Source organism: Ruditapes philippinarum, unplaced genomic scaffold (assembly GCF_026571515.1).
Source record: "Ruditapes philippinarum isolate M1 unplaced genomic scaffold, ASM2657151v2 ctg1949_1_1_1_1, whole genome shotgun sequence".
Lineage (NCBI taxonomy): Eukaryota > Metazoa > Mollusca > Bivalvia > Venerida > Veneridae > Ruditapes > Ruditapes philippinarum.
The window spans coordinates 1-25,725 of record NW_026860101.1 but is presented as its reverse complement, the minus strand read 5'-3'; the positions used below and the strand labels follow the sequence as shown (position 1 = coordinate 25,725).

The 25,725-nt window shown below is 33.0% G+C and overlaps 1 protein-coding gene across 1 annotated transcript; it reads right to left on the bottom strand.

Annotated features, from left to right (window-relative positions):
• Positions 1-5,758: 5,758 nt before the first annotated feature.
• Positions 5,759-22,523, bottom strand: LOC132758900 (uncharacterized). The gene is made up of 2 exons (XM_060750609.1): positions 22,232-22,523; positions 5,759-9,505 (listed from the first exon to the last, which is right to left on the bottom strand). The coding sequence occupies exon 2, from the start codon at positions 8,958-8,960 to the stop codon at positions 6,012-6,014; it is 2,949 nt and encodes a 982-aa protein (XP_060606592.1). The 5' UTR covers positions 8,961-9,505; positions 22,232-22,523; the 3' UTR covers positions 5,759-6,011.
• Positions 22,524-25,725: the final 3,202 nt, after the last annotated feature.

The window sequence follows — 25,725 nt, the reverse complement described above, 5'->3', positions numbered from 1 at the left end:
GAAAACAATTTAAATCTAGTGTAATAATACTTAGACTTTACGTCATTTGCATTATATAGATACAAACATAGCGTTAAAGCGCGCTAATGTTAGCGTTACACTATAGGCGCGTCATTGAAAAATTCCGCTTTTTAACATTTTACCGTTCTTACCTTATAAATTTGATAAATAGAACATTATATTCGTGTAGATTTAATACTAAATCAATTGAACTCGTTGAATAAAGCTATAATAGTCTCGCCAGAGGCTCGCATATTATGATTTTATTCAACTAGTCTAAATTTAGTATTAAACCTATAATCATTCAATATCCACTATTTATCACTTACTGTGCCGATTTTGCTACTCCTTAAAAATGATTTTTGCAAGGCCGTGAATACATTTTGACGTTACGTCATTTGCGTTATAAGTCGGAGCGTCATAAAAAAATTATTCTTTTTCCGTTTAAACAGTCTTTATTTTGGGTATAGGATAAACAGCCGTTCGACCAATTTAGTTTGGTAAATGTTTACTAATGAACACTATAACCAATCATGTGTTTACATAATTAGTCGATTTACTAGACTTAATAATAGTTAGCCGATTTACTTAAGTAAATGTGTTAAGATTCATTTTAAATGCTGTTAATGCACAATAACTAATTTAAAACACTAAAACACGTTAAAATTAAACATCTATGAAATATAAAATCCATACCTTAGTTCATTAATAAAATCAAAATATTTTCAAATCAGCTCCAAAATTCTTTTCTTTAAAAACATAGGTTTGACAGTAATTAGACCGATTATTTTGGTAAAATGATATCAAATTTCTATCGACTTGACAATAATATACCTTTAGAAATGGTGTATGAATATTGTGACCAAAATAAATTTATTGTCTTTCATCGCATGGTTTAAAAATTTTTCTTTGTTCTTTCTAACCTATTATATATTATTATAGATTTCATTATATTCAGTACACTTTCAATGACGAGCTGATTTTTTGTTGTTGTTGTTTTTTGCATTCATACAGGGAAAAACTCAACTGATATATAACAGATGAGTTTGATTGTTTTGTTTGTTTTTATTTATTTTTTATGCATCTGCTCTATATCAGTTTAGACTTTTTACAGAGGTAAAAATGGGGCGCAGGGGATACATTCCCAATGGAATGGTAAACTATTGATATATGATAGTGCTGGGGTTTTTCTTCTTCATTCATTCAGGAAGAAAACTCAACTCATAGATGAGTTTGTTTTGTTGTTGATTTTTTTTATTTAGTTATTTATTTTTTCTATGTTGTTCTTCTTTATTTCGCAACTGCTGTATGTCAGTTTAGTTCTTTTACAGAGGAAGCAATGGGGCAGGTGTAACGTACATTCCCAATAGCAAACAGCATAGATTAATGAGATGAAATAATTTCACACAATTATATCATTTTACTAATTTACAAAATGTTACGCATTTGGTAATACATTTCACAAGACCTAATTTGAAAGGTACGTCCACTGAAAGAGTTATAACCACTGAAATAATAATAATAATATCAGTTATATGTGGCGGTTCGGATCGGAATGTCGGTACCGAGGGGACCCGCCTAAAGGCGGCAAGTCGACAAGCCACGTTACAACCCAATAGGCGGTTCACCCTAGGGGCCGATATTCCTATCCGAACCGCAAAGATCCTGATATCATTTATTTATCTATTTATTTATTAATTTATTTTGCTGATTTTTGTTACAAAATAATGAAATTGCGATAAAACAATTATAATATTATAAAATATGAAACTCGTAAGTAACGGTCCAGCTCTGATACCAGGCCCCTATTATTCTTCCTAAAGTGTGGTAAGGTGTGCAATACTTTGTACCAATATAATAGGTATGGACTGTAAGGAACGATAATGTTTTCACGAATAATGAAATGATCACAATTATAGCAATGTTCTATATTAAACAGAAATTCTTAGGGTAAGAGGGACTGATGGTACTAGTTTCAGACAGCTGTCAAAGCTTATAGATCTATTTAGCTGCATTATGAATTTATAACATATGTCAACTTCTCTATATGGCTTTGTTACTGTACTACTTTGTACTTTGTAATAATTTCTTGCTTCTAGTCAATCTAGTGTAAGCCAAATAAAGATAAAACATGAGTCACAAACAAAAAAGACTATTCAGTTTTCTTATTTAAAGTGTTCAACTGTTAATAAATTAAATGTCAATGAAAAAACAGTATTGCAAATAACATCAACTTATGTATAGGCAGGATAATTCAGTCCTAAATATCTTACACATCTTATAAATTTCGCTTAAATTATGACCGCGAAACATTTTCAGTCGGTCATAGTTGATAAACAAGGACAATCTGTGAGATATGCAATGAAACATGTCAAGGGATATAAAACAAGAGAACTAAATGAATACAAAAGCATATTGACTGGAAAAAGATATATCAACTACCTTAAAGAGCACATTAGATGTCACATTAAGAAATTTCCAGTATAAATTCCTCCATAGAATTATACCAACTAATACTTTTCTTTTCGAATGCAAACTGACTGACATAAATTTTTGCATAGTGAAATAATTTATGTCATTCTCATTCTAATGAAATGTTACATTTTTAAAATAAAATATTAAGAAAATCCTTTACAATAGAATACAAATTAAAGAGCAAATTGCATTTATTTATCTAAAGATGAATTGGAAGTGCATAGGACAAAATGGAATATCCTCTTTAACACTAGAAACTAAATGAGTAAATCAAGAGTAAAATAATGCTTTAAAAACACACTTACAAAGAAAAGCTACATGATTGTGTTTATCACTGTTTAAACTACATATACAAATGAGCATGAAAGAGTATACGTGTGTGTGTGTGTGTGTGTGTGTGTGTGCGTGCGTGCGTGCGTGCGTGCGTGCGTGTGTGTGTGTAATGGTGCGCGCGCGTGTGTGTTGGTGTGTGTGTTGTAAATACAGTTGATGCTTTTTTTTTTTTTTTGCTTCTTCAGAGATGTCATGTATACATGTATATCTTACATAATTTCTTCTTTTATTTATATTTTCCCTATTCTTTCTAAGACAACAGTAACAACCATATATGTATTAATCAATTTAGTATATAATTTTTAATATAATACCATTCTCCAATACGATAGTTACCAATAAACTATAATTTTGCATCTTTCACTACGCATCCTTCAAATCCAGTAACATATTCTTTTACCGTACCGTCTTGTTAACTCTGAAGATTATACATTAGTAGCTTATTTACTTTTTTTAATAACTTGGTTACTTACAATTAATTGATATAGCCGTTCGCTAACCCTCTTTACTTCTTGGCATAAAACTTAAAGTTTTGATGTGAAAAAACTAACCACTCAAGCCTACGGCCTTCGTTGTCAATTCCTACGCATAAAACACTCCAAACCGGTGTTAAAAGACCGGTAAACACCACTTAGACCGATATCATTTCTAAAATATAGCTTTCTTTTAATTTATTTATTTAGTTTTACCTACTCAAGACAAAAACAATATGTTTATTCTTTGCATTTGGTGAATCTTTTTAATAAGAAAGTTTTCTTTTTTTTTCTTTTTAATTCGTTGATCGCATCTGTAATATGGTATGATTAGATATAATGACATTGTAGAAGACATCCCTCCATATTATTCGTACAAGGGATGCAACTCAATATTTTGTTAAATCCTTTTTCATCAAAATAACTTCCCTTGAATGTTTGTGTCACTATCACAGATCATGTAGTTGAAGCTTTAATTAGTTTAGGTACTAGTTCTCTAGTATATTTTACCAGAAAATGGGGTTTATTATTATGATAATCATTGGTTTACAGTTATGATATTACTTATCTAGACGATCATAACATACTTTGTTGCATCTGTACACTCTAGTGAAACACTTTCTAGCTCATAAATCCCAATGTCAAACTACTTGTTATAATTTTGTAAAAGGCTTCTTTTTTGGCAATCATAGGTGTGTCTGCCAAACTGAATTTGAATAAAATTAATACTTCCCTTGTTCAGTCAATAGCATTTTGTAAAAATATTATTTTATAGATAAATAACAACGTGTTTATCCAATAACGCTGGAATGTAAAAATAACGTAGATTTTTTTGTGCAAAGGTAACGCAGAATTGTGCAATTATGTGGCCTAAATGAGCACGACCCAATAGTTTTCATTGTACATCAAATAGAAAGAAATGAATGAGTACATACGGCTGCTGAGACATTATATTTAAAACGCCATCAGAAATATTTCCATGAAAGTATTTATTTTTTAAGATAAATCGTGAGAATTACGACCTAATTTGTGTATTTATGGCGACTTTTTTGTTGCGTTGATGTATTTAAATATAATAACGTTTATTTTCCACAATGATTTTTTGTCATTCGGTATACTTGAGACAGTTGTCAAACTATTCTTGTCATATAACACTTAAATTTGTAGTTAAAATGCGACTGAGACCATTTTATGAGGTAACGCTGGATTCGTGAATGATACACCGAAGCAACTATGGTTATCTCATAAGTAATAGATCTTAAAAATAATCTTATTTTTTCCTGTTTCACTGTAGTGTTGTACGACTCTAGTAATTTGACAAATACATGTATGCAAGGTTTACTGAACATGTAGGAAATAAAGTTTTAAATGCGTTATTATACTTATTAATTTCGTCGAAACACAATTAAAGGTCGCCTTCAAAACGGTAGTATGGTGGTCATTCTCACGAATGGTCTAAGAAAATTAAACATATTCCTAAAAAGGTAGTAATGTTGGTAAAAAATAATGTACTAGCAGTCTTATGCGCTTATTCACTTTTAAAACTTGATTAACTATAAAATATTAATGCCGATTTACTTAACATGTTTCTTGTTTTGGCCATAGCGTTGCAAACATTCGGCGTAGCTTTTCTGTTATTTACACATTCCAGCGTTACTGGATATACACGGTGGATAAAGCTAACAGAAATTAAGCTGCCGTTAAGCTGCCTGACATTATTCTATTATTGTAGAATATTTAATGTAGCTCAAAATTTGACAACATCACAGACCTTGATAATGTGGTATGTAAACATGTAGATATATGTAAGCTTTACTTCCACAGAGCATTATTTTGTAAATTTATCAGGCTAGTGAGAAAAATGTGCAGCCTGGCTAGGACTCGAACTCAGGACCCTCGGAATACCGTTCCGCGGCTCTACCGACTGAGCTATCCGGCCACTTACACATATTCTCCCCTAAATGGTCAGTTCCGAACCGTGACATGCTTCCCAGAAATATTGAAATTCGTCCTCGAATTTCACAATTCTACAGAGCAATGTTAATTAAACTCCGAGCTGAATGCAGTCACGGCCCCACGTTGGGCGCCAAATGTCACATGGTGAGAAAAATGTGCAGACTGACCGGGACACATACCCGGGACCCTCGGAACACCGCACCGCGGCTCTATCGACTGAGCTTACCGGTCGCTTACACATCTTCTCCCCTAAATATTGAACAGTTCTGAACCGTGACACATAACGTAGTACCGCCCCCTATAGGCGTTTGCAGAATTGCTACATTTTATCAATAGAAAAGTCTGGTTCTATCCATTCTCATTCGATTTTCTTCGAATGTTCGGTAGACGTATGCCTTTTTAGTACTGCCTTTCTTAAAACTTTGCTTAATATTCTGCGATTTCATCCCTTTTGACGTACATATCGATGCAATATCGAGAAAATAATTGTGAAATATAAAGATTCAACACGGTGAATTTTGCTATAAACTTTTTAGCATGTAAAAAACTCATGAAGCAAAATTTACAAAATATCTATGCAATAAAAATATAGGATCAATGTTGATATAAATGCAAACTACTAGTATATACAATAGAAACATTGTGCATCCTACATTTTCTATTACATCTCAAACATGACAAAAATCATATAAATAACATTTATGCCTTGTTTATGTATTAAAACTGCTTTGAGCAATACAGTTTAAAAAAAAAAACATAAAAAAACCAACATCACTAATAATAAGAGTTTTCTAATACAGATAGAAATCTTTTAATTTTTCTAAGTTTATATCGTTCATCATTGCAAGATGTCCAGTCAAGTACAGATATTCGGGGGTTCCTATTGATCTGTACAGGTAGATCTACTTGTTCAAGTTTGATCACCAGCAAAATATTTTCTTCTCCATTTCGTTCTGCAAGTAATGGCAGAATACACGTCAAGAGTTGAAGACGATTACAGTTATTATCTTCTAAATAACTATGTGATAAAACAACTATAAATTGTCTGCTTTGTTCGGTTGCTTTCATATATAAATGTAAAGAGGCTCCTGCTTCGTGTGCAAGATCTCTTGGTGGGAAACAAACAGTATTCCTACATTCTTGTTCTATGTATGGTAAAATAACATATTCTATAAAAGCATTGTCGTTCTCACTATTTGATATATATGCATCGTAAACTGTCTCTCGGCAAGGTAAAATTCCAGCAAAATGTCTGTTTTCAATTTGAGGAACAGGCTGTCTTATTGAACCAAAAAGGAGTATATTTCTTACTGGAATGATTGTCAAACAACAATATAAATGTATTACATGGTTTACCATCTTCAACACATAGATTACTACCAACACAAACAGTAAGAAAGTAATAAAATTAAAAGAGGAGTAAACACTTATGCGTAGTGTTCTTCCAAACAACATCGGGATAACAATTTGGTCGCTGATTTCTAAATATTGACTGATAAACTCGCGAGTGTTATTGATGAATAGTTCTTTCCTAATACCAGTATCATTTCCTTTTGGAAGGAACAGGAATCCAATCGGATATTCTATTTCTTTTGATTCTGTTTTACCGGATGTTTTGTTGTAATATTCTCTGTACAGAAATAGTTTGTGTACCCCGAATATTTTGCTACATGCACAAAATTTTAATGATATTTCGTAGACTTTATCACGATAAAGACTAAGTCTCCAACGTGTGAATTGTGATTCCATGAAATTTTTTACAATGAAAGCAAATGGTTTACAAGACAACCAGTCACTAGTACACAAATCGTGGATTTCAATGTCATTAACTGTGTATAGGAAAGACAAGTCTTCAAAGTCTGCATAAGAATAATAAGCAAATATATCAAAAACAATAAGCGTTCCTTCTGCAATTTCGTATGTGTTATTGAGTATTTCAGTATGTCGAAGTTCATACTTCCTCGTTCGGTAGATATCACGTAGGATAACTTCGAATACATAAGACGCTATTTGTCCATTCCAAAGCAGGGTGTAAACTACTGGAATATATTGTACTTCGTGCAATATACATCTAAACGTGCCGAAATCATCATTTTTAATTAAAACAAGTTTAAGTTCGGATTCTGCGAAATAGTCATGATATGTTGTCCATATTGTTACCCTGTCCGAACTCTTTTCATCAATAACAATGTCATTATGTGTCCAAAGAAGTTTGTACTTCAGCCATTCTTCTCTGAAATTATAACTTAATGAACAATGTAGTAAAACGTCCTCTCCTGTATATCTTTCAGAAATTGTTGTTTCTGTTGTTTGATTATATGATGAAATCGGGTGTCTAGTTGTTTCAATGTTATGTTGAATATTTGTGAGCTGTTTAACGGAACTTTCGATAAATTGCGTTCCCAAAACAGATATGGTGTGTAAAACAAAAATAAAAACAAAAGTGTTGATAACTAGCGTCATTGTGAAGACGGTTATTTTCCATATAAGTTTAAATTGGTCATAAATTAGTTTAAACGTTGTCTGCCAAATGAAAACAGCAATGTTGATGAGCACGGTATATAACAATCCTAATATTCTCGAATAGTTTATCACAAGCTGCATGTAGAAACAGATAAAGCTGTCGAAGTTATCCGTTTGTGTTCCATTTAACATATACAAAACAGTCTTGGAATCAAAGAAAAGGGACCAATCTTCTTGTTGTTCCAAGCGTTTCTCATTATGTTTCACTGCAAGACAGAACAACTGAATGACCATTGTCAGAAAAAATATATAAAACCCAGTGTCTTCCAACGCTTTAATATTTAGACTATTCACAACAGAAGATACTTTGTTTTTATGTTTGGATATTTCAGCGTTGATAACGTCATCCATTTTTTTAACGGTGCGTAATATTAATTCAAAACATTCTTCTATGTCTGCATCATCTTGTAGCGATGTCAGGTTTTCCTTTATAAGTTCAACATTGTCAATTAGCACAAAGGAATGTCCTATCACATAATTTTCGTCCAAAATTGTTTTTATTTTTTCAGCTAACGTTGGATTTGTAAAATGGAATTCATTTTCAATGGCAAATAAAAAATGTTTACGAAATTTCCTTGGATTAGAATTTATTGCATACTGTTTGATAATATTAATTTCATTTAAACTTTTCGAGTACACCGATTTCAATATTTGTTTTGTAAACGGATAAAATATCAAAATTACTAGCATTATAAATGCTTGTGTCCATGATCTGTGAGCATCATTTTTGTATAAATATTGATTTAATAAGACAAATAATAGGAACTCCAGCAAAAATACGTAAAACGTATAACGTGATTCTTGGTATTTTGAATAGTGAAAGAAAATCATATAAAGAAGAACTGCAACGCACCTTATAGCTGAAATGCTATTTTGAGTATTTAGCTCCCCGTATGAAATTTCCCTCATACACAATACTACCAAAAAAATTAAAACACATAGAACTGCTTCGAATGGTAGATATCTTGAACATTTTTCATAATCTACATGGGCACGAAAACGTTTTTCTTTCTTCGCTTTCTTCGTGTAGAAACATAACGTTTCAAAAAACACAAACAACAGAAGACCGATGTTGTATAGGAAGAGTAAAATGTATGAAAATATCCTATAATCGGAGGAAGAAACACATCTTAATGCAGCTATTGCTATCATGAAAACTGATGAAATATACAGTGTCTCGAATAACACAATCGATGTCATTGTTACAGGGAAAAGTTAATAGTCTTTTTGAATTTTATCATCGCAGCTACACCTGTATCAGCATTACATTAAATCAGTAAAATACTTTTTTGGATTAAGAGAACGATATTCATCATTGCACGTGAATGATATATTTGTTTTTACATCAACAAGATTATACATTTATCGCAGAATGTCGAATTCAGGAAAACTGATAACTGATGGAACATAATATTATTGATTCGTAAGACGGTACCATATGTGTTTTTTTCTTTACAGTTTGATTCCTAGATGATGACTTCAGATAGAAAATTACCACTTAAGTTGCTTTCCTTATCAGTGCGTTTTTGAAATCCAATAAAAATCATGACAGCAATATTTTCACCTGTGATGAAATTGATGAAAGTGCTATCGTCAATACATTCTGTTCTCTTTATTGTTGTTTTGGACACACATGGGACGAACGGAAATAGACCAATTTTGAATTGATCTGTACTGGAGTCTGCACAAAATCTATCGTGCATCACTGGTCTATATTTTGTATATTTAGAGGGCTGTCTTTATTCCTGAAATTAAAAGAAGACAATTTGAAGAAACTTATGCCTGTAACTACATTAGTTAATTATAATTTATAACTTTAGATATAGTCTAAATAAATATATTACAAATATGTTTAAACTTAGAGTGGTTAGCATAGCTTCATTTTCTGTTTGTCAGTGATAAGTGATAGTATATCGTGGGGTCACTTGAACTTGGAATATTATTTGCAATTAAGTTTCACAGCTTTGTTTTAATTCAAAACTGCACTATATAGATTTTTCGTATACCTTTATCTTTTAATCTATATTCATCTTTGTGCCCTCGCATATTAAGCCAAATGTATTTAATTGCACTTTCCGATCCGCAACTTTGTAGATAGGAACCCAAAGTAATGTTACAAATCGATTCAATCGCATCTTGTCGACCCTATCCGTCAAATTTCGGATAAGACATCGAATGACACAGAACGGAATGACACAGAACGGATGCGGTATTTCGGTCTAACGTCCTTTAAGAAACAAAAAAATAATTTAATGCTGGAAGCTGTTGACTAAGTTTATTCTAAATATATCAAGTAAAAGTCCACCTAAATTAAGTAAATTTACAAATATAACTGTAAACAGTACATTATCTAAATACATATTATTATGTTTATAATTTCAGAAAGTAGTACAAAATGTTTATCGGTTAGCGGATTTGTTTATAATCTACATCAGTGGGAATTTTTAAACCGATTATGATTGTCAGATATATTTTCAATAAAAAGTGGGACAGAAACTAGGACAGAATGATAACTTTCTGTCCCAGATAACAGTATTACCGAAATAGACATTATTTTCCTTAGGATGTCAAAAATATTAATTCATTATACATTATCAAAGATTACACTGTCTATTTTCGCATACACCTAAAACCACGTGTTACAACTATGTTCAATCCGTAATAAAACTAAATTTATTAAGGCGAGATGTTCGATTGCAAGTCGATTATTTAAACACTGCTACAAGAGGTTTCGGCGCGACCGAGAGGTTAAAGCGTCGGACTAGTAAAATAAAGAATGCCGGCCGGGTAATTCATATCCCGTCAAAGGCAAGCCGTTGTTTCCCCGAGCAAATTTTTAAATCGTTGCTAAGTACTGGTTAGTTCAAGGAACGATTTGAGAGTGTTTCAACAAGCACAATCGCACCAACAAAATTCGTATGTACTGTAAACTAAATAATAATCTCTTGGACATGTACTGTAGTAGTTTTCATGTGTATGTTTTGTAGATAATTAACGAGGTCACGGAGGATTTAAATCAAGCAGGCATGATTTATTTAACGTTTGTGATATGACCAAAGAACACACCAAATCTTAGGACTCTAAGCTTAAACGTTCTCTAAATGTCGGGAAAGATTGTAGTCTTTAAGACCACGATGAGCTAATTAAAGATCACTTCATTTGACTACCAAGATTTAATCAATTTTGATCTATAAATAGTTTTAAAAGTTTGGAAAAAATATAATAATCGGATTTAGATAGTATTATCTAAATGTATGCACTTACCAGTTATTAAAAGAGAAAATTTCTATGTTTACTTTGAAGAATCTGATTTAAAATAATCTTCATTTCTAACATGTTATTTGCATGTTTTATCATTTTCATTTTTAATTTACATATCAAATGTCTTATATATCTACATGTTTTTACAAATGCGCTAATCTTGATGGCCATGGACTTCACCAAGTAACTTTTTGATTGACATGATTTAGTAACGGAAACAGCATCGAAACACGAGGCTATATGATTTGTACGAAGGAGTGTAGCACCCAAGTATTAATCAGATTGCCGAGTGCTTTGATGTTCTTTCTCTTTTGTATCATAGTCAAACATAAAAACACGTTCATCGTTGTCTCAATTTGAAACGCCAGAAAAAAAAAATTAACCAATGAACGAGCATCTCAATATGATATTTATGTCGCTTTCCCTTTCGCTGCCGTCACAATAAGTAAACCCCAGCAAAAATGAGCCAATCAATGGGCATGCTCTGGAGTGCGGGTAACTAATACCTTCACTCCAGTTAACGCATCGTACATGTATAAGTTCACGGTTTAACTCTGACACATTTTGAACAGAAAGATCCCAAAACTGTGATGCAATAAGTACTTAATCATGTCAATTAAAAGGTTACTTGGCATGCCCATTGATTGGTCCTTAAAAGTATAATCATAATTTACTATAATCTGCTATTTAAACATGTATGGTAAATGTATATTGAAATTTATACAATACGATTGCGCCAATTTTTTAAAGTAGCAGATCGTGTTAAACTAATATTTCATTCTTAGATTCCGTAAACATTCACTCAGATAATACAAATCGATATTTAGATATGGGAGAAACATTTTTAACAACGGGGCCTTTCGCCACAAAGCACTCACCTAGCTGAGGACAGACTGTTATTTGTGAAAAACAGTGAAAGCTAGGTGTGTTTTTACAATAATTTGAAGATGTTGGTCACAACACCATACTTTATGAAAATAATATATTTTTAATTATACAATATCACTGCGGATGATCACGTGATCAAAATCGTACAATGGGCTCAAAAATTGGCGGTCTAAACGCTCGGTAAAAGCAGTGAAATTGTGGTAATCATACAGTTAACGTTAAATTTATATGTAAAACTAGGCCGCACGGAACCCCTGTATAGAAATCACGTACTGTTCTGTTATTGGTTACTTTGTAGCTCTCTCTGTTTATGTCTGAAAGTCGAAAAAGTTGTTTTGGGTGATGAGTACAATGGCCGAACAGGTACTAAAATACGTTGTTTTCAGTAAAAGAAACGCATTTTGAGCAAAATTAGCAATGACATCTTGTGCACAATTGGAAGTTTTCCCGTCAAGAACAATTTCCATCCTTTGTAAAGTTGCATAACGAAGTTTTGAATCTTTTTAAAAACGAGTACAATGGCCGAACCAAATTTAATGAGCACAATGGCCGAACGATTTTATTGCCTGTCCTATTTCGTCAAATTTTTCATTGAATTATGCTTGTTTCTCACTTCCTGTTTGAAATCATACAAATATGATAATTGAAAGTGAAAAGAAGGAAGAAGTATTAAATTAAATGAATTCAGTTTGCTTGCTATAAAATTCTCATCTTAATAGTATTTTGCTTTGATAAAACACGTGTACATCGATCAGCGTAAAGGTATTTAAAATACAAAAATAAAATACAAGCATCTACATTATATAGACTTTATTTCACCAGCAAAATATATGTTTCAATTACATAGTTTACATAAAATTGTCAATTATTTTGGAAATAAAGTCAGGTGTTTTTTTTTTGTTGTTTTTGTTTTTCAGCCGCAGAAAAAGTGGTTCCTTTAAATAAAAAGCATGTTTACGTATATCTATGGAATATATACAATGTACCCTATGACGCAGAAAAAGTGGTTCCTTTAAATCTGGATACAATCTGGATCCCTCGGAAGCATTAATTACAACAAAATTACAAGAGAATTGCAGACTCGGTTTGATTGAGTCTGTACATAAGGGATAATGAATAAGTGCAACATCCCTCACGCCCCCTAGCACCAGCTTGAGCGGTACTAAATTCTCAACACTCAATAGTGCTGGCATCAATGATCCCAAAGGACCAGAAAAATATAACAACACTGAAGTGAAGTACGGGGCAACTTGTTACAGCTGCCACACAGCAATTCTAATTGCGCACAAGTTGTCATTGCTAAAGGCCTCAACAGGCGGTAGGATTTTGAAGTACAACACCAATTAAAACTAAGATGAACAGACAAATCTTAATGTCTGAAGGCTACTATTTCTTGATTTCGGAAACCTTAAGTCTAGATGTAAAGGATAGGCCATGTTCTATTTTGAAAATCTTGTCGTACAGATTTTTTACAGACCTCCCACAATTGCAAGTAACATATAACCAAATTATCTCCTGATAATGGGTGTAATGAATGAAATTCCAGAACGATTAGGGCTAAAAGGTAAACATATATCAGTAGTAAGACGGGGTAAAAATGATGTTGAAAAACTCTTCAGGAGACCAAAAGTTGTGTTATGTTCGAATCCCAAATTATTCAGAAAATGATTATGTCACGGTATTGAATTGTTCTCTAATAAGAGGAGGGGAGCTAGTTTGTAGGCGGCCAGATAGTTTAGTCAGTACAGCCGCAGAACGGAATTCCGAGGGTCCCAGGTTTGAGTCTCGGTCAGGCTTCACATTAAAAAATATATATATATATATTTTTTTTTTTTAATGGAGGTGTTTCAATCATTACTCATGGCGAAAAAAGTATTTAGTGAGTAAAGTAAGTAAATGATCAGTTTTTAGGGGAAACCTCAGATGATTCGTACAGTGTAGAATTATCGTCTGAATGCAAGTGTTGTATTGCTTTGAAAATTGTACATCTTATCTCTAATTAGTGCTGTACAACTAAATCCTACCGTCTGTTGAGGCCTTAATTTTGCTCAAAATGCGTTTCTTTTACTGAAAACAACGGATTTTAGTACCTGTTCGGCCATTGTACTCATCACCCAAAACAACTTTTTCGACTTTCAGGCCTAAACAGAGGGAGCTACAAAGTAACCAATAACAGAACAGTACGTGGTTTTTATACAGGGGTTCCGTGCGGCCTAGTTTTTCATATCATTTAACGTTAACTGTATGATTACCTCAATCTCACTGCTTTTACCGAGCGTTTAGGCCGCCATTTTATGAGCCCATTGTACAATTTTGGTCACGTGATCATCCGCAATGAATGTACAGTATCCTTATTTCATAGCTGCACATCAAAAACAAGAAAATAGGTCACTAGATCAATATTAAGGTTATTTTATATTAAAGTTCTAGCTTATTGTCAAAGTGTCATAGCTGTATATAAAAAATCGAAGAAAGCTGAATTTTGCATCTAAACAGTGCACATGTTCCAAAGGACAAGAAAGTAGGTTGCATCATCATGATCTAGGTCAGCTGATATTAAAGTTCAATTTTACATCTCAAATTGTGCAAATTATCCAAATTTCATAGCTGAACCTCAAAGGACAAGAAAGAAGGTCACGATGTCGCCTGGGGCAGGCTAAAATTTGACCCCAATGCTTTTTCAAACAATCTTGATACAGGTCCACCAAACGATGTTACATGAAAAACATCTAAGCTCTAGTTTTTTGGGGGTTTAATTTGTTTTTTGTTTTTTTTCCAGACAACATTTATAGTTTCTGTTTAATGTATATAAAGAAAACTCATGACCCCAAGGGCGGAGCTTATATTGTCCATGTTGCAATAATTTGAACAATCTTTGTAGAGGTTCACAATGATTCTTGCCAAATATCTTAGCCGTAGCTTTGGGGCTTCAGGGGATAATTTTCCCATAAGATGTTCTATGAGTATATGTTTGTAATGAAAATATGTGCCCCCGGGGCAGGACCAATTTTGACCAAATGGACATTTGAAAAAAAAACTTTTTAGAAGTCCACTACACAAATTTGCATGCCAAATGTCTTACATCTAGCTTTTGTCTATCAGAAAAGAAGATTTTAACAGTTTTTACATGTACTATATACATGAAAGGAAAACCTAAAAAAATCACCCCCGAGGTGGGGCAAATTTTGACAATAGAGGCAAAATCTGAAAAACTTTGGTAGAGGAAGTATAGATGATATCATATAACAAATATCAAAGCTCTTAGCTTTGTACCTTCAGACAAGAAGAAGTTTTTTAAGTTGTTACTATATTTATGTATTCAATGAAATCAATGAGCCCCCGAGGCGCGGCAAATTTTAACCCCAGGGCTATAATTTGAACAATCTTGGTAGAGGTCTACTACAGAATGTTTTATGCCATATATCTAACCTCTAGCCTTTGTCAGATTAGAGTTTTTGTTTTACTATATCCATTAAAGGAAAACCTATGACTCTCGGGCTCGGGCCAATTTTGAAACTAGAGGCAAAATTTGAACATTTTGGTAAAGGACCTACAGATAATAGCATATACGAAATATCAAAGGCTGGGACTTGTACTTTCGGACAAGAATATTTTAATTAGCATTTTTGAAGTACCTTTTCTGGCCCTAAAGATAATTTCTGTAAAGTTTGGTTTAGTGCACCCATTTGTTTCAGAGAAATGCTGTTTAAAGACATTGTTGACGACGACGCACGACGACTGACGTTGTGCTCAGATGAGCTCAAAAGCCGTAACAGAATAGGAAATATGAGCCGCAATCTGCGGTCCCGGTCTAACGTTTCTGTGCTTTGCACATATACAGTTGTCATTCTCTGCTGAAAACAAATCACCAGAACATTGAATGTTCATTCTACTGATAAAAGGTGGTATGTCGTGTGAACAGATTCTATAGCAGACACTAGAATGTTTTAATTATTATTTCTTAGGAACGTGTCCATTTTTCCAACTCCACAAAAGCTAGCATCTTCAATATCGCAATGTTTGTCGCGGCGGTTACTGCCGCCGCAGCATGTTCTATGGGTTAAAATGAACCAGTGATTCGATTATAATATGCCATAAAGATATTATCGCCTCGGTCAATATGTCATCATATTCAATGGCTCACTAGTCAATAATTATTTTATTATTTGAATAGGCTAAGAATTTTAAAAAAATGCAAAAAGGACAATCTAAATATACATGTACAAATTTTGCCTTGTTGAAGCGCTGTGTTAGGCGTGCAACGACTACGCGAATGCTGAGCATACAAACGTAATTCAATTTTATACTCATCAATTCGGTGTCTCCTTTAAGTATGATAATAAATTATTGATATTTTAATCGAGAAATATGCCATAAAGAACGAAATTCAACAAATGTGTTTTCATTAACACGCGTAATTAACAGTCTACGGCGAATGTAGCCTAATTAATTTGGCGTGAACGGTTTGACCCATTTTACAGACTTTTTTTTTTCTTACTGTCAAACCGTTACGCCTAATTTTAACTGTCATTTTTACGCACGGAAAATCTACCGGCAACACTATCGATAGTTTGGACTGATTTTTACTGCTTAAACCTGAAAGTAACTTCAATGTCCTCTAAAAATCAATAGAATATAAATTTTAGTACTAACTTCTCCTAGAAAAAATATTAGATTGCACCTGTCTTAACGCATACATGCGATTTATTTCAAATTTGTACTGTATACACTATCTCCGGCGGACATGTTATGACGTCATCGTAAAAAATCGATTCCGTGAAAGCTGGTAGTAGCAACCAGTGTGTCTAGCAGGTAAGTGTGGGTTACACATGAAGATTAAATTTCAAAAAATATCGGGGAAATAAATCTATTCATTATTTTTAAATAAATTTGTGCATTATTAAATACTATTGAAAATTATCAATGTGTTAAACTTAAAATACAATGGTAGCAAATAGGCTCCGTACAAGTACTGTTGTTTAATATTTTTTAAATGTTTTAATACATGTACTCAACATTTATCAATAGATGGTTTGCCTTCTTGTTTACTGCTAATGACTGCCGATAAAATACTGACTTCATTTATACATGCATATTTAAATGACAATTAAGAATGTAAAAGAAATAAAGGAATTCTTTTTCACCTATTGCTGATATATATTATAATACCATATTAAACCTGCTGATAAAGTTAAATGTCTTCTTGACATACTTTATTAATTTATTAAAAAAGGAACTTTATTGTGATCCAGCCATATGCTGTGTAACTATAAGGGAAGGGTCACATATTTTAATTGAAATAAATTTTAAGTAGAGGATATTAAAAAAAGTCATTGAGAAGATAAGAATTTTCAAATGAACAGATTAAGAGACTTATACATGTATAAGGTGTATGTCTTGTTGTTTCATACTGTTTTGGTGACTCTTTTGTTTGTGTCCTTGTTGTTTTCTCGTCTATGGTAAGTATCTTCCCTTTGCCCCTAGTTTTATTTCTTATTCCGCCCCCTCCCCCTTCCCCGAATTTCCTATCCCTACCACTGTGCCAGTTTACTTAATGGTCCTATTTAATCATTCATTTATTTATTTTCTTTGATTTTGATTTCCTTGTATGTTACAATTATTTCTTTATATTTATCATTTTGTATCATTTTAGTGATAAGCCAGACCGTGCTCTCTCTTGCGCCGTCCTGTTTTTGTTTAGGATCCTCCTGGGTTCCTTGCAAATGGTTCTTGTTACTGGGGTCGTGCGGGGGTTGCGTTCATTGAACGCGGCCTTTCCTTGTTCATCTTGTTTCTCATATTTTATACTTGTATACCTAACCGAACCATAACAAACAGATAATGATTATCAATACAAGGTTCGACAAGCAAGCAAAGAAATGTAAAGAAAAACAGAAAAAACTTATCCACATATCCGCCCTCCAAAAAAACACCAAAAAAACGCCTGAAACTGCAAAACCGAAACATAAATACACATGGGTGCCAAAGACGGCTCTGGTAGGTACATGTGCTCCCTTGCGCCGGTTTCAACAGAATTCATCACTTAAACATAATAATGTAGAAATTTTAATCAACACCCACAGATGTGTACAAAATATGGCGGTAATCGTGGAAATTTCAATGCAACACATTCGAGGTGCCGTTCAATGAAAAGCGGGAACTAGATAACATGGAATTTTAAATGGATATAGGTTTTGGTGTCATTTTGCGACAGACGTTCTAACAGACGACTACAGTAATCTAATCAGACTATTTCTCCCATCTGTCTTACATTGTTATGCTATTCTACGTCTTAAATAAGGGTCACTAAATTTCCGCTTGCTTCGTTTTTATCATAAACCCCGTCATATCTGTTCGACAATTGCATTTTACTGAGGACTGTCTGAAATTCCATTTTATAGTTTGAAATTTTAAGATTTTTTTCTCAGAATTTAAAGTTGTTTTTGGTTGTTTTGAACTTCTTCCCCTACACAACTGTCCTCAATTTTTTTAAAGATAATAAACTAGAAATTGATAGGGAATTTAATATATATTGAAATTCTTCTTTGCTTCATCATGTATAGTATACTTATAATTCATTAAGATGTACCTACAATTACATTGTATTTTCATATGTGCGAAATCATGGCAGGGTTATAAAATAAAAAGGCAGTTCAGAAATTTCACCCAATGATCACAGATGTTAAAAAAATCCGACATTACAATTTCTAATTTGACAATTTAAATGGACTTTTAAAATGCAGTATGATCTGACGTCGGACATCTAAGTAAGGTTATCAGAATATCCTTTTCACATTTTATTTTTAATGCTGAAATATTCTTGTGTGAAAAAAAAGTTATTCCTGCATAATTCATGATAAATAACTTAGACAAATTATATTATAAAGCTTGACAAATACAATCGATTGCCGCCGATACCTGTGTTACACCATGGAAATTTTACAGTTTTACCCTGTTTTACCCTATCACCGCTTGCGTCATTTTCCAATATGGCCGCTTACAATAATTTTCAACGATTTAAAAAGTTAAAGTGGAATATTTAGACTTGTGTTCGACTTTAAAGTATGATAACTTGGAACCTTGCATAAAAAACGGTTCTCTTTCAGGTAATGTAGACCGTTTCTTTGAAACTTTTTTAGTTTTCGCTCCCAATAACTTCTAATTGGGAAGCGTCCGTGCATAAAAATGCAGTTCGTGGTTGGACTTGGAAAAAGACAGCGCCCGTCCAAAATTATCTCGGTGTCTCTTTGACAAGTCTAATTAGTTGGACTACGGCGAATGGTTCTTGAATATGAGTCTAAATCTATTTTTAGACTTGGAAAATCCAATTCACCCAGTGAATATGACAGTAGACCCAGTGAATATGAATTTATAAAAAAAAGTCTGTTGACTACTGTTTGAAGTTGTTTTGAATTCCAACCATTAGTCTTCAAGTTATGCTCCGGAAAAGGAAAATGCAACGGACGTCTGGACCGACCGACCAACCAATCGACCGACCACCGAGTGACTCCTATATACCCCCAAACTTCGTTTCGGGGGTATAAAAAGGGGCATAATTCTGTCAAAATGTTTGATACAGTTACCTCCTCCTGTCTACAGGTTGGGGTCATGATTGTGAACACGTGTGCAAAGTTTCAAAGCCATATGTCAATGGACTTTGAAAATATTTGAGGTATTCACAGTATATAAACGATTTGAACCCCAACCGGATCTTGTGAGAAGATGTCAGTGTCAGCCATTTTCTGACGCTTAACTCGTTTAATGTATTGGTATTTATATTGATACTTATGGACGTTAGGTTAGTAAGTCTATATTTATATCGTAGAAGAGATACTTTACTAAGTGTTTATGTTATGCAAAATATAAATGTTAGCATAAAAGCTATAAAATAATCGAAACTCACGAACTGCTTTCAGGTGATCAACACTGAACACTAGCAAAAATCCGTCTTATTTCAACGTTTATTTAGTTAAACATTGAATTGTGATATCGAACTTCTAAAATAATCAATAACAAACGATAATTTAGTCATCTGCAAAGAATATTGCTGTATTTTGAACATTAAATTAAGAGTTTAACCAAGGGGGTCAATTCCGTAAACTGAACGTTACTTGCTGGTGATTGTGAACCCTACTTGTGAGTTTACGAATTTTATCTGTACCCTGACTTGTGAGTATTTTTAAAGATTTAATGGAGCATTTAACGTATTTATTTGTTTATTGACAGGCAAAATGGAAGAATTCAGTTGTCTTCATTGTCCCCTTTCTCTTCAAAAAAAATAAAATTCGGAAACACTATTGTTCATAATTTGGACATCAGAACAAAAGCTTAAAAATAACAATTTCTCAGTTTGACAACAATAACAGAAACATTAAAATCATACTAAAAAGACTTTAGAATTATTCCAAAAGAACTGAAAAAGATAAAAAGGACTTTAAAAGCAAATGATATTACAAAAATAGTAAAAGTTTCAAGACAAGAAGGACTTGAAAAATAATCTCCAATCAAGAAATGTCAAAAAATCAAAACGCCTGTTAAAGATGTTCACACATCGACAAAAGATACGTTTTTTAGTACAGATGACGAAGAGTTTAAGTTTAAACTTGGTGTCAACTTATTCCACAGATCCCACATTTATGTTGTGTTTTCAACACGAAAGCTACTGTCAAGAACCTTAACTACAAATGATCCATCCAAATCATTCTGAAATACATGTATATGGCAATTTAGAAAGGAACTGGATTTATATATATCTTTTGACTTAAGATAACTTTTGATAGCCAATGATAAACATTTTTGGTTGTGTGAAAAGAAAACTAACAAGTTATCTTAGACACTGGCAAGACTGTAAACTTTTAAAAATAAGTGGAAATAAACTTGCAAGAGTGAAAACTACCTTTTAGACATTTATCATCAATATGCTGGAAACTCCTTAAAATGATTTATTAAGAGTGATCCTAGTCGTGCATGTCAGAAAAAGAAAGTCAAGACATTTATGAGAATATGAAACCGTGTTTCAAAAAGCATAATTAAATCAACGGTAGGTGTAAAGCTTTCAACATGTTGAAATACTAGTAAGTAATCTGCCAAAAAATCCTGTAATGATCTTTCGAGGAGGATGGATTGATATGTGACGTTATACAACGGTCACGTCAAAACTAACAACAATTAATGCCGTTGAACTTAATAGTAGAAACGTTTATAGTACTTATGTTATATCCTAGCTTTATATCTTTTCAAAGACAAATGAGTGATAAATGAAGATAAGATTTGTTGGTTGATATAAATTCTGTCAAGAAATATTTTTTTTCTTCCTTATTCGTATTACCAGCTACTTCATGCTGGTATTACCATGAAAATTGAAAACATGATGAAGGTCCATTCATGTGCAGTATTGGTTACTTATATAGAATTAAAAGATGTGTCATGCTCTTGTGACTCAAAAACTTCATATTATGCAAGATATAATTTGGAACATGGGACAAAAACAATAAAAATCATCAAAGTTGACTCGCAAGTTATGGTTCAGTGAAAACACAAGTAGGGTACAGATCATTAAAATTGTTTTAGCAAGACGGGTACAGTTAGAATTAATGTTCGCCTCTATTATTTACTATGTTTTTATCAATATTCAAAGATATCCACACAAGTGTCTGTGCGGTAAGACGAGGTAAGACAATAAAGTTAAGATTCAGATATGAGTTATAGTGAAATAAAACAATTTTAGGCATAAATTTGCTTGTGTAATCGGCGTGTGTTGACATAAACAAAACACGAAGCGAAGAGCACATCGTTTTATGCGCATAAATTTAAAGAAGCTGGTTAAAGATGTATCTATAAGCAAAGAAAAAGTATTTCTTAATATGATTCAAATGTTTACATACCGTCACAGATTAAATGCAAGCCGTCTTAAAAAGTTTTATGGGTCACCCAGCCTGTTTTTACGGAACTGATGTTGAGATCTTCTCACAAGATCCGGTTGGGGTACAAATCGTTTATATACTGTGGTATTACAAAAACTTTAACGTAAATTTGAATAAGTTGAAAAAGGGGCATAATTCTGTTAAAATGCTTGATACCGACACCGACGCTCGGGTGACTACAATAGCTCTACTTATTCTTATCGAATAGTCGAGCTAAAAATGTATTTTTAATAGAAAGGTATGTGCATGTGTAAAGGAGGATACGTAAATGACGCACGTGATCATATCAGAGAGGTCACGGTCTGACCCCCCCCCCCCCCCCCGTGTGTGGGTTCTAGGCGACTAAACGTTTAAGATATGAACACATGTATGAACACGTAAGAAATTCAAAGTACTTACATCATGTTAATTGAATACAATCAATACATTCATTTCGTATCCAAGCGTATATTTTATAGATCTAATTGGTTGTTTACTATAATCGCGTAAGCCACATTTACATATAACATGTCAAACTTCATCAATGCAATGTTTTCCAAGAGATACAGAATTCTTAAGTTAATAAAATGATATTCAAGAGTGTTTCTATAAACCTATACTTCCTACACAGTCGAATAAAAATAAATCCTGTAAACATAAACATATTATCCAGTTTAAATGTACATGTGTTTACTGTATACAACGTATTTTCGGAAAATCAAATATCATGAGCGGATATAGGGAGTGGGCGGCGCTGGCGCGCTATACTCAACCTACCTCGCTGTACATGTGTATCAATCTTTGGCATTTTTATTGAAAAAAAAAAATTCACAGGGATATTCATGAAAAGGATAGTATAAATGAAGTCAGTATAGGGGTATAACTTTAAGTATACTAAAAAACGACTGAGGCATATGATGTATAGCAGGGTTTAGGCATAATATGGGAACAACGGACAATTTTTTTCTATGTATGATAGATACGTTAGACACTGTACCCAGACAAAATTAAAGCTAATTAAAGTCCAATACCGAAGCTTATAACTATAACAGACGATGCTGTGTCTGACAATAGACGCACATTAAGCTCATCATCATACAAAAAAAAAACGAATGGAACAAACAACCGGAAAGGGAAGTAACAAAGCAAATTAATTTAAAGAAAACAAAAATTTCAAAAAAAAGAACAATAAACACAGGGCGGGATAGGCAGGAAAACCTTTAAACGGGGTGTCTAGAACCAAAGTCACACAAAAACTGTAGATAAAAAATTACTGTCGGTTACGAAAAACGCATGATTATAAAAAAAAACACTGAAATAGCGACAAGATAGATATAATTGATGGAAGCCAAAATATATGTCCTACAGAAAAAGAGAAAAATAAATGGACAAATAAATAATTATGACTGTGAAACAAGAAAAATTCAAGAACAAAGATCAACAATGCAAAGCGACATTAAGGAAATGCAGCCCACGACAAAATCCAGTCACACTGGACCAGCATAAAGGCATTCAGTACGAAAACGAACAAAAAGTAGTAGAGGACACAAATGCCGGGACATTGAGCGGTCGTACCAATAAATTAACAACAATTGACAACTAAATAAAGAAATCCCTAAACATGTCAAAGCAATATAAAATATGTTTAAACAAGTGAAGTAATACAATTGTATAAAACCTTCAAGGAAATATCTGTGACTAATTAATATCGTCGATTCCTTTGGCAGTTTTACATTTGAATAAAATGATAAGTTTGCACCCAGAAATGCTTGAAGTACAAGTTTGCAACCAAAATGCGCTTGAACAAGATGTTTTTGTTTATTGAAACTTCAATTTCAACATGCAAATTAAAATATTTACACAGTATTGATAGATCCATATTTTGTCGTGTTTGGTGAACTAAAAACTAAATGAGCTTAAAAACCGCCCTGGAGGGTCACTTGTTAACTCAGCTGGTGTGTCATTTGAAACATAAGTTATTTACTGTAAACTACATGGACAAAACCGATGTCCCCCATCGCGTGCGCACGTGACAGATAAAATATTTCTGATGTCCCCATCGCTTGCGCACGTGATAGATAAAATATTTCTGATGTCCCCCATCGCGTGCGCACGTGATGGATAAAATATTTCTGATGTCCCCCATCGCGTGCGCACGTGAAAGATAAAATATTTCTGATGTCCCCCATCGCGTGCGCACGTGATAGATAAAATATTTCTGATGTCCCCTCTATGCCACCGTACGAATACGATTAAATAGAAATTAATATTACAAATAATATGCATGTACATGTATTTTGTCAAATTCATTCAGTTAAATGTATAAATTTTACCTCTCCGCTATTTTTGCTAGACAGTTGAAATTTATTTAGCATTGTGTATAAAGTTTTGATAGTTATTTTCAATGACACACAATGTTTTGTATACCTTCTCCACTGGTTATTATATATGTATGATTATCACTGTCTTGTCATTTATCAGACGTATGTTTATCCTCATCGATGGACTTACCCAGTAACGTAGGAATGTGAATATAACGCGTGAGTTGTGCGATAGTAAAGCAGAATAGTGCAATTATATGGCCGAAACAAGTAAATATATATGTATCTTTTTTTGCGGGGAATGAATGAAATTGAATCAAAATCATAATTACAGTAAAAACTCTGAAAATCTGACCCTCTGAAAACCGGAATCCTCTGAAAACCGGAAGATTTTAAAAGTCCCGTATTTCTCCTTATAAATTCATTGAAAAAAATCCTCTAAATACCGGAACCTCTGAATTCTGAAAACCGAACAATTTTCTGTGGCCACTAATGCTAAACATGCCTAAAAAATCCTTTGAAAACCGGACAGCAATTTTTAGTGTCAAGTTTATGTGTATTTTAAAACAAAATCCCAAAAGATTCAATTGTCAGTTAATGGTCATCTGCATGTGTGAAAACACTTGTTTGTTAATTTCTTACTGGCAATTAAATTATAGCTCTTTCATCATAATTGTGTCTTTCCCTGTATAGGTATGATTTTTGAAATGTTTTAATTTGCTTGGGGTTTATTTATATAAAATGTCGAAAGGAATTTGGAAACTTTCGTAAAATGATTCCTGTTTTGCTAAAGATTTTGATCTTGAAGTTATCTTTTGTTTGGGCCTTAACTTCATGCAAAAATAGTAATACTAAATTTCATTAATTACATATTTCAAAAGCCACTTAAAAAGATACATTTCTGACAGTGCGTTGTTTTAATTTCTAATTTTCGGAATTAATATATTTATGGATTTGCATAATGAAATTACTCATTTATTGCTCAAGAAATGAAAATATGACTTAGACAAAAAAGTTGAAAAGTAAATATAAAAGGATTAAACATTGTTCAAACAGATCATAATTATCAAAGTAAAGTAAAAGTCCTCTGAAAACCGGAATCCTCTGAAAACCGGACTTTTGGTCAAGTCCAGACAGGGTCCGGTTTTCAGAGTTTTTGTATATCAAATATTAAAACTTATTCCAAATGAAAAATACTGCAGTTTACATTGTTTTGGAGAGGTAGGAGGGTTATACAGTGGGTAAAAGGAGAAGGCGGGGTTTTGGGGTACTGACCAATCAACGCGCCCAACACCTGTGGCATGTAACATCACTTTGTGGACCACAAAATTACTGGTACTAATCATGCCGCTGGGTTAATACATTGAATTAGCCTCGCCCTGGGGTTCACTTAGTTAATATAGTTTTGTATAGGAAAACATTTATGTCTGATTTGGATGAAACTGCAATGCCTGGGGTTTCGAAATTTTGACATATATTGCCTTGTTAGCCTGTTAATCATGCATACCCCTTGTGTAGCGAATTTTCAACACCTTTGAACTACATTGAAATAATACAAACACTTTAAATCCATTTTTATCACTTTAAATTTTT

Bases quoted from the DNA above. Each gene is read 5' to 3' on its own strand.
- LOC132758900 (XM_060750609.1), bottom strand. From the start codon at position 8,960: ATGACATCGATTGTGTTATTCGAGACACTGTATATTTCATCAGTTTTC.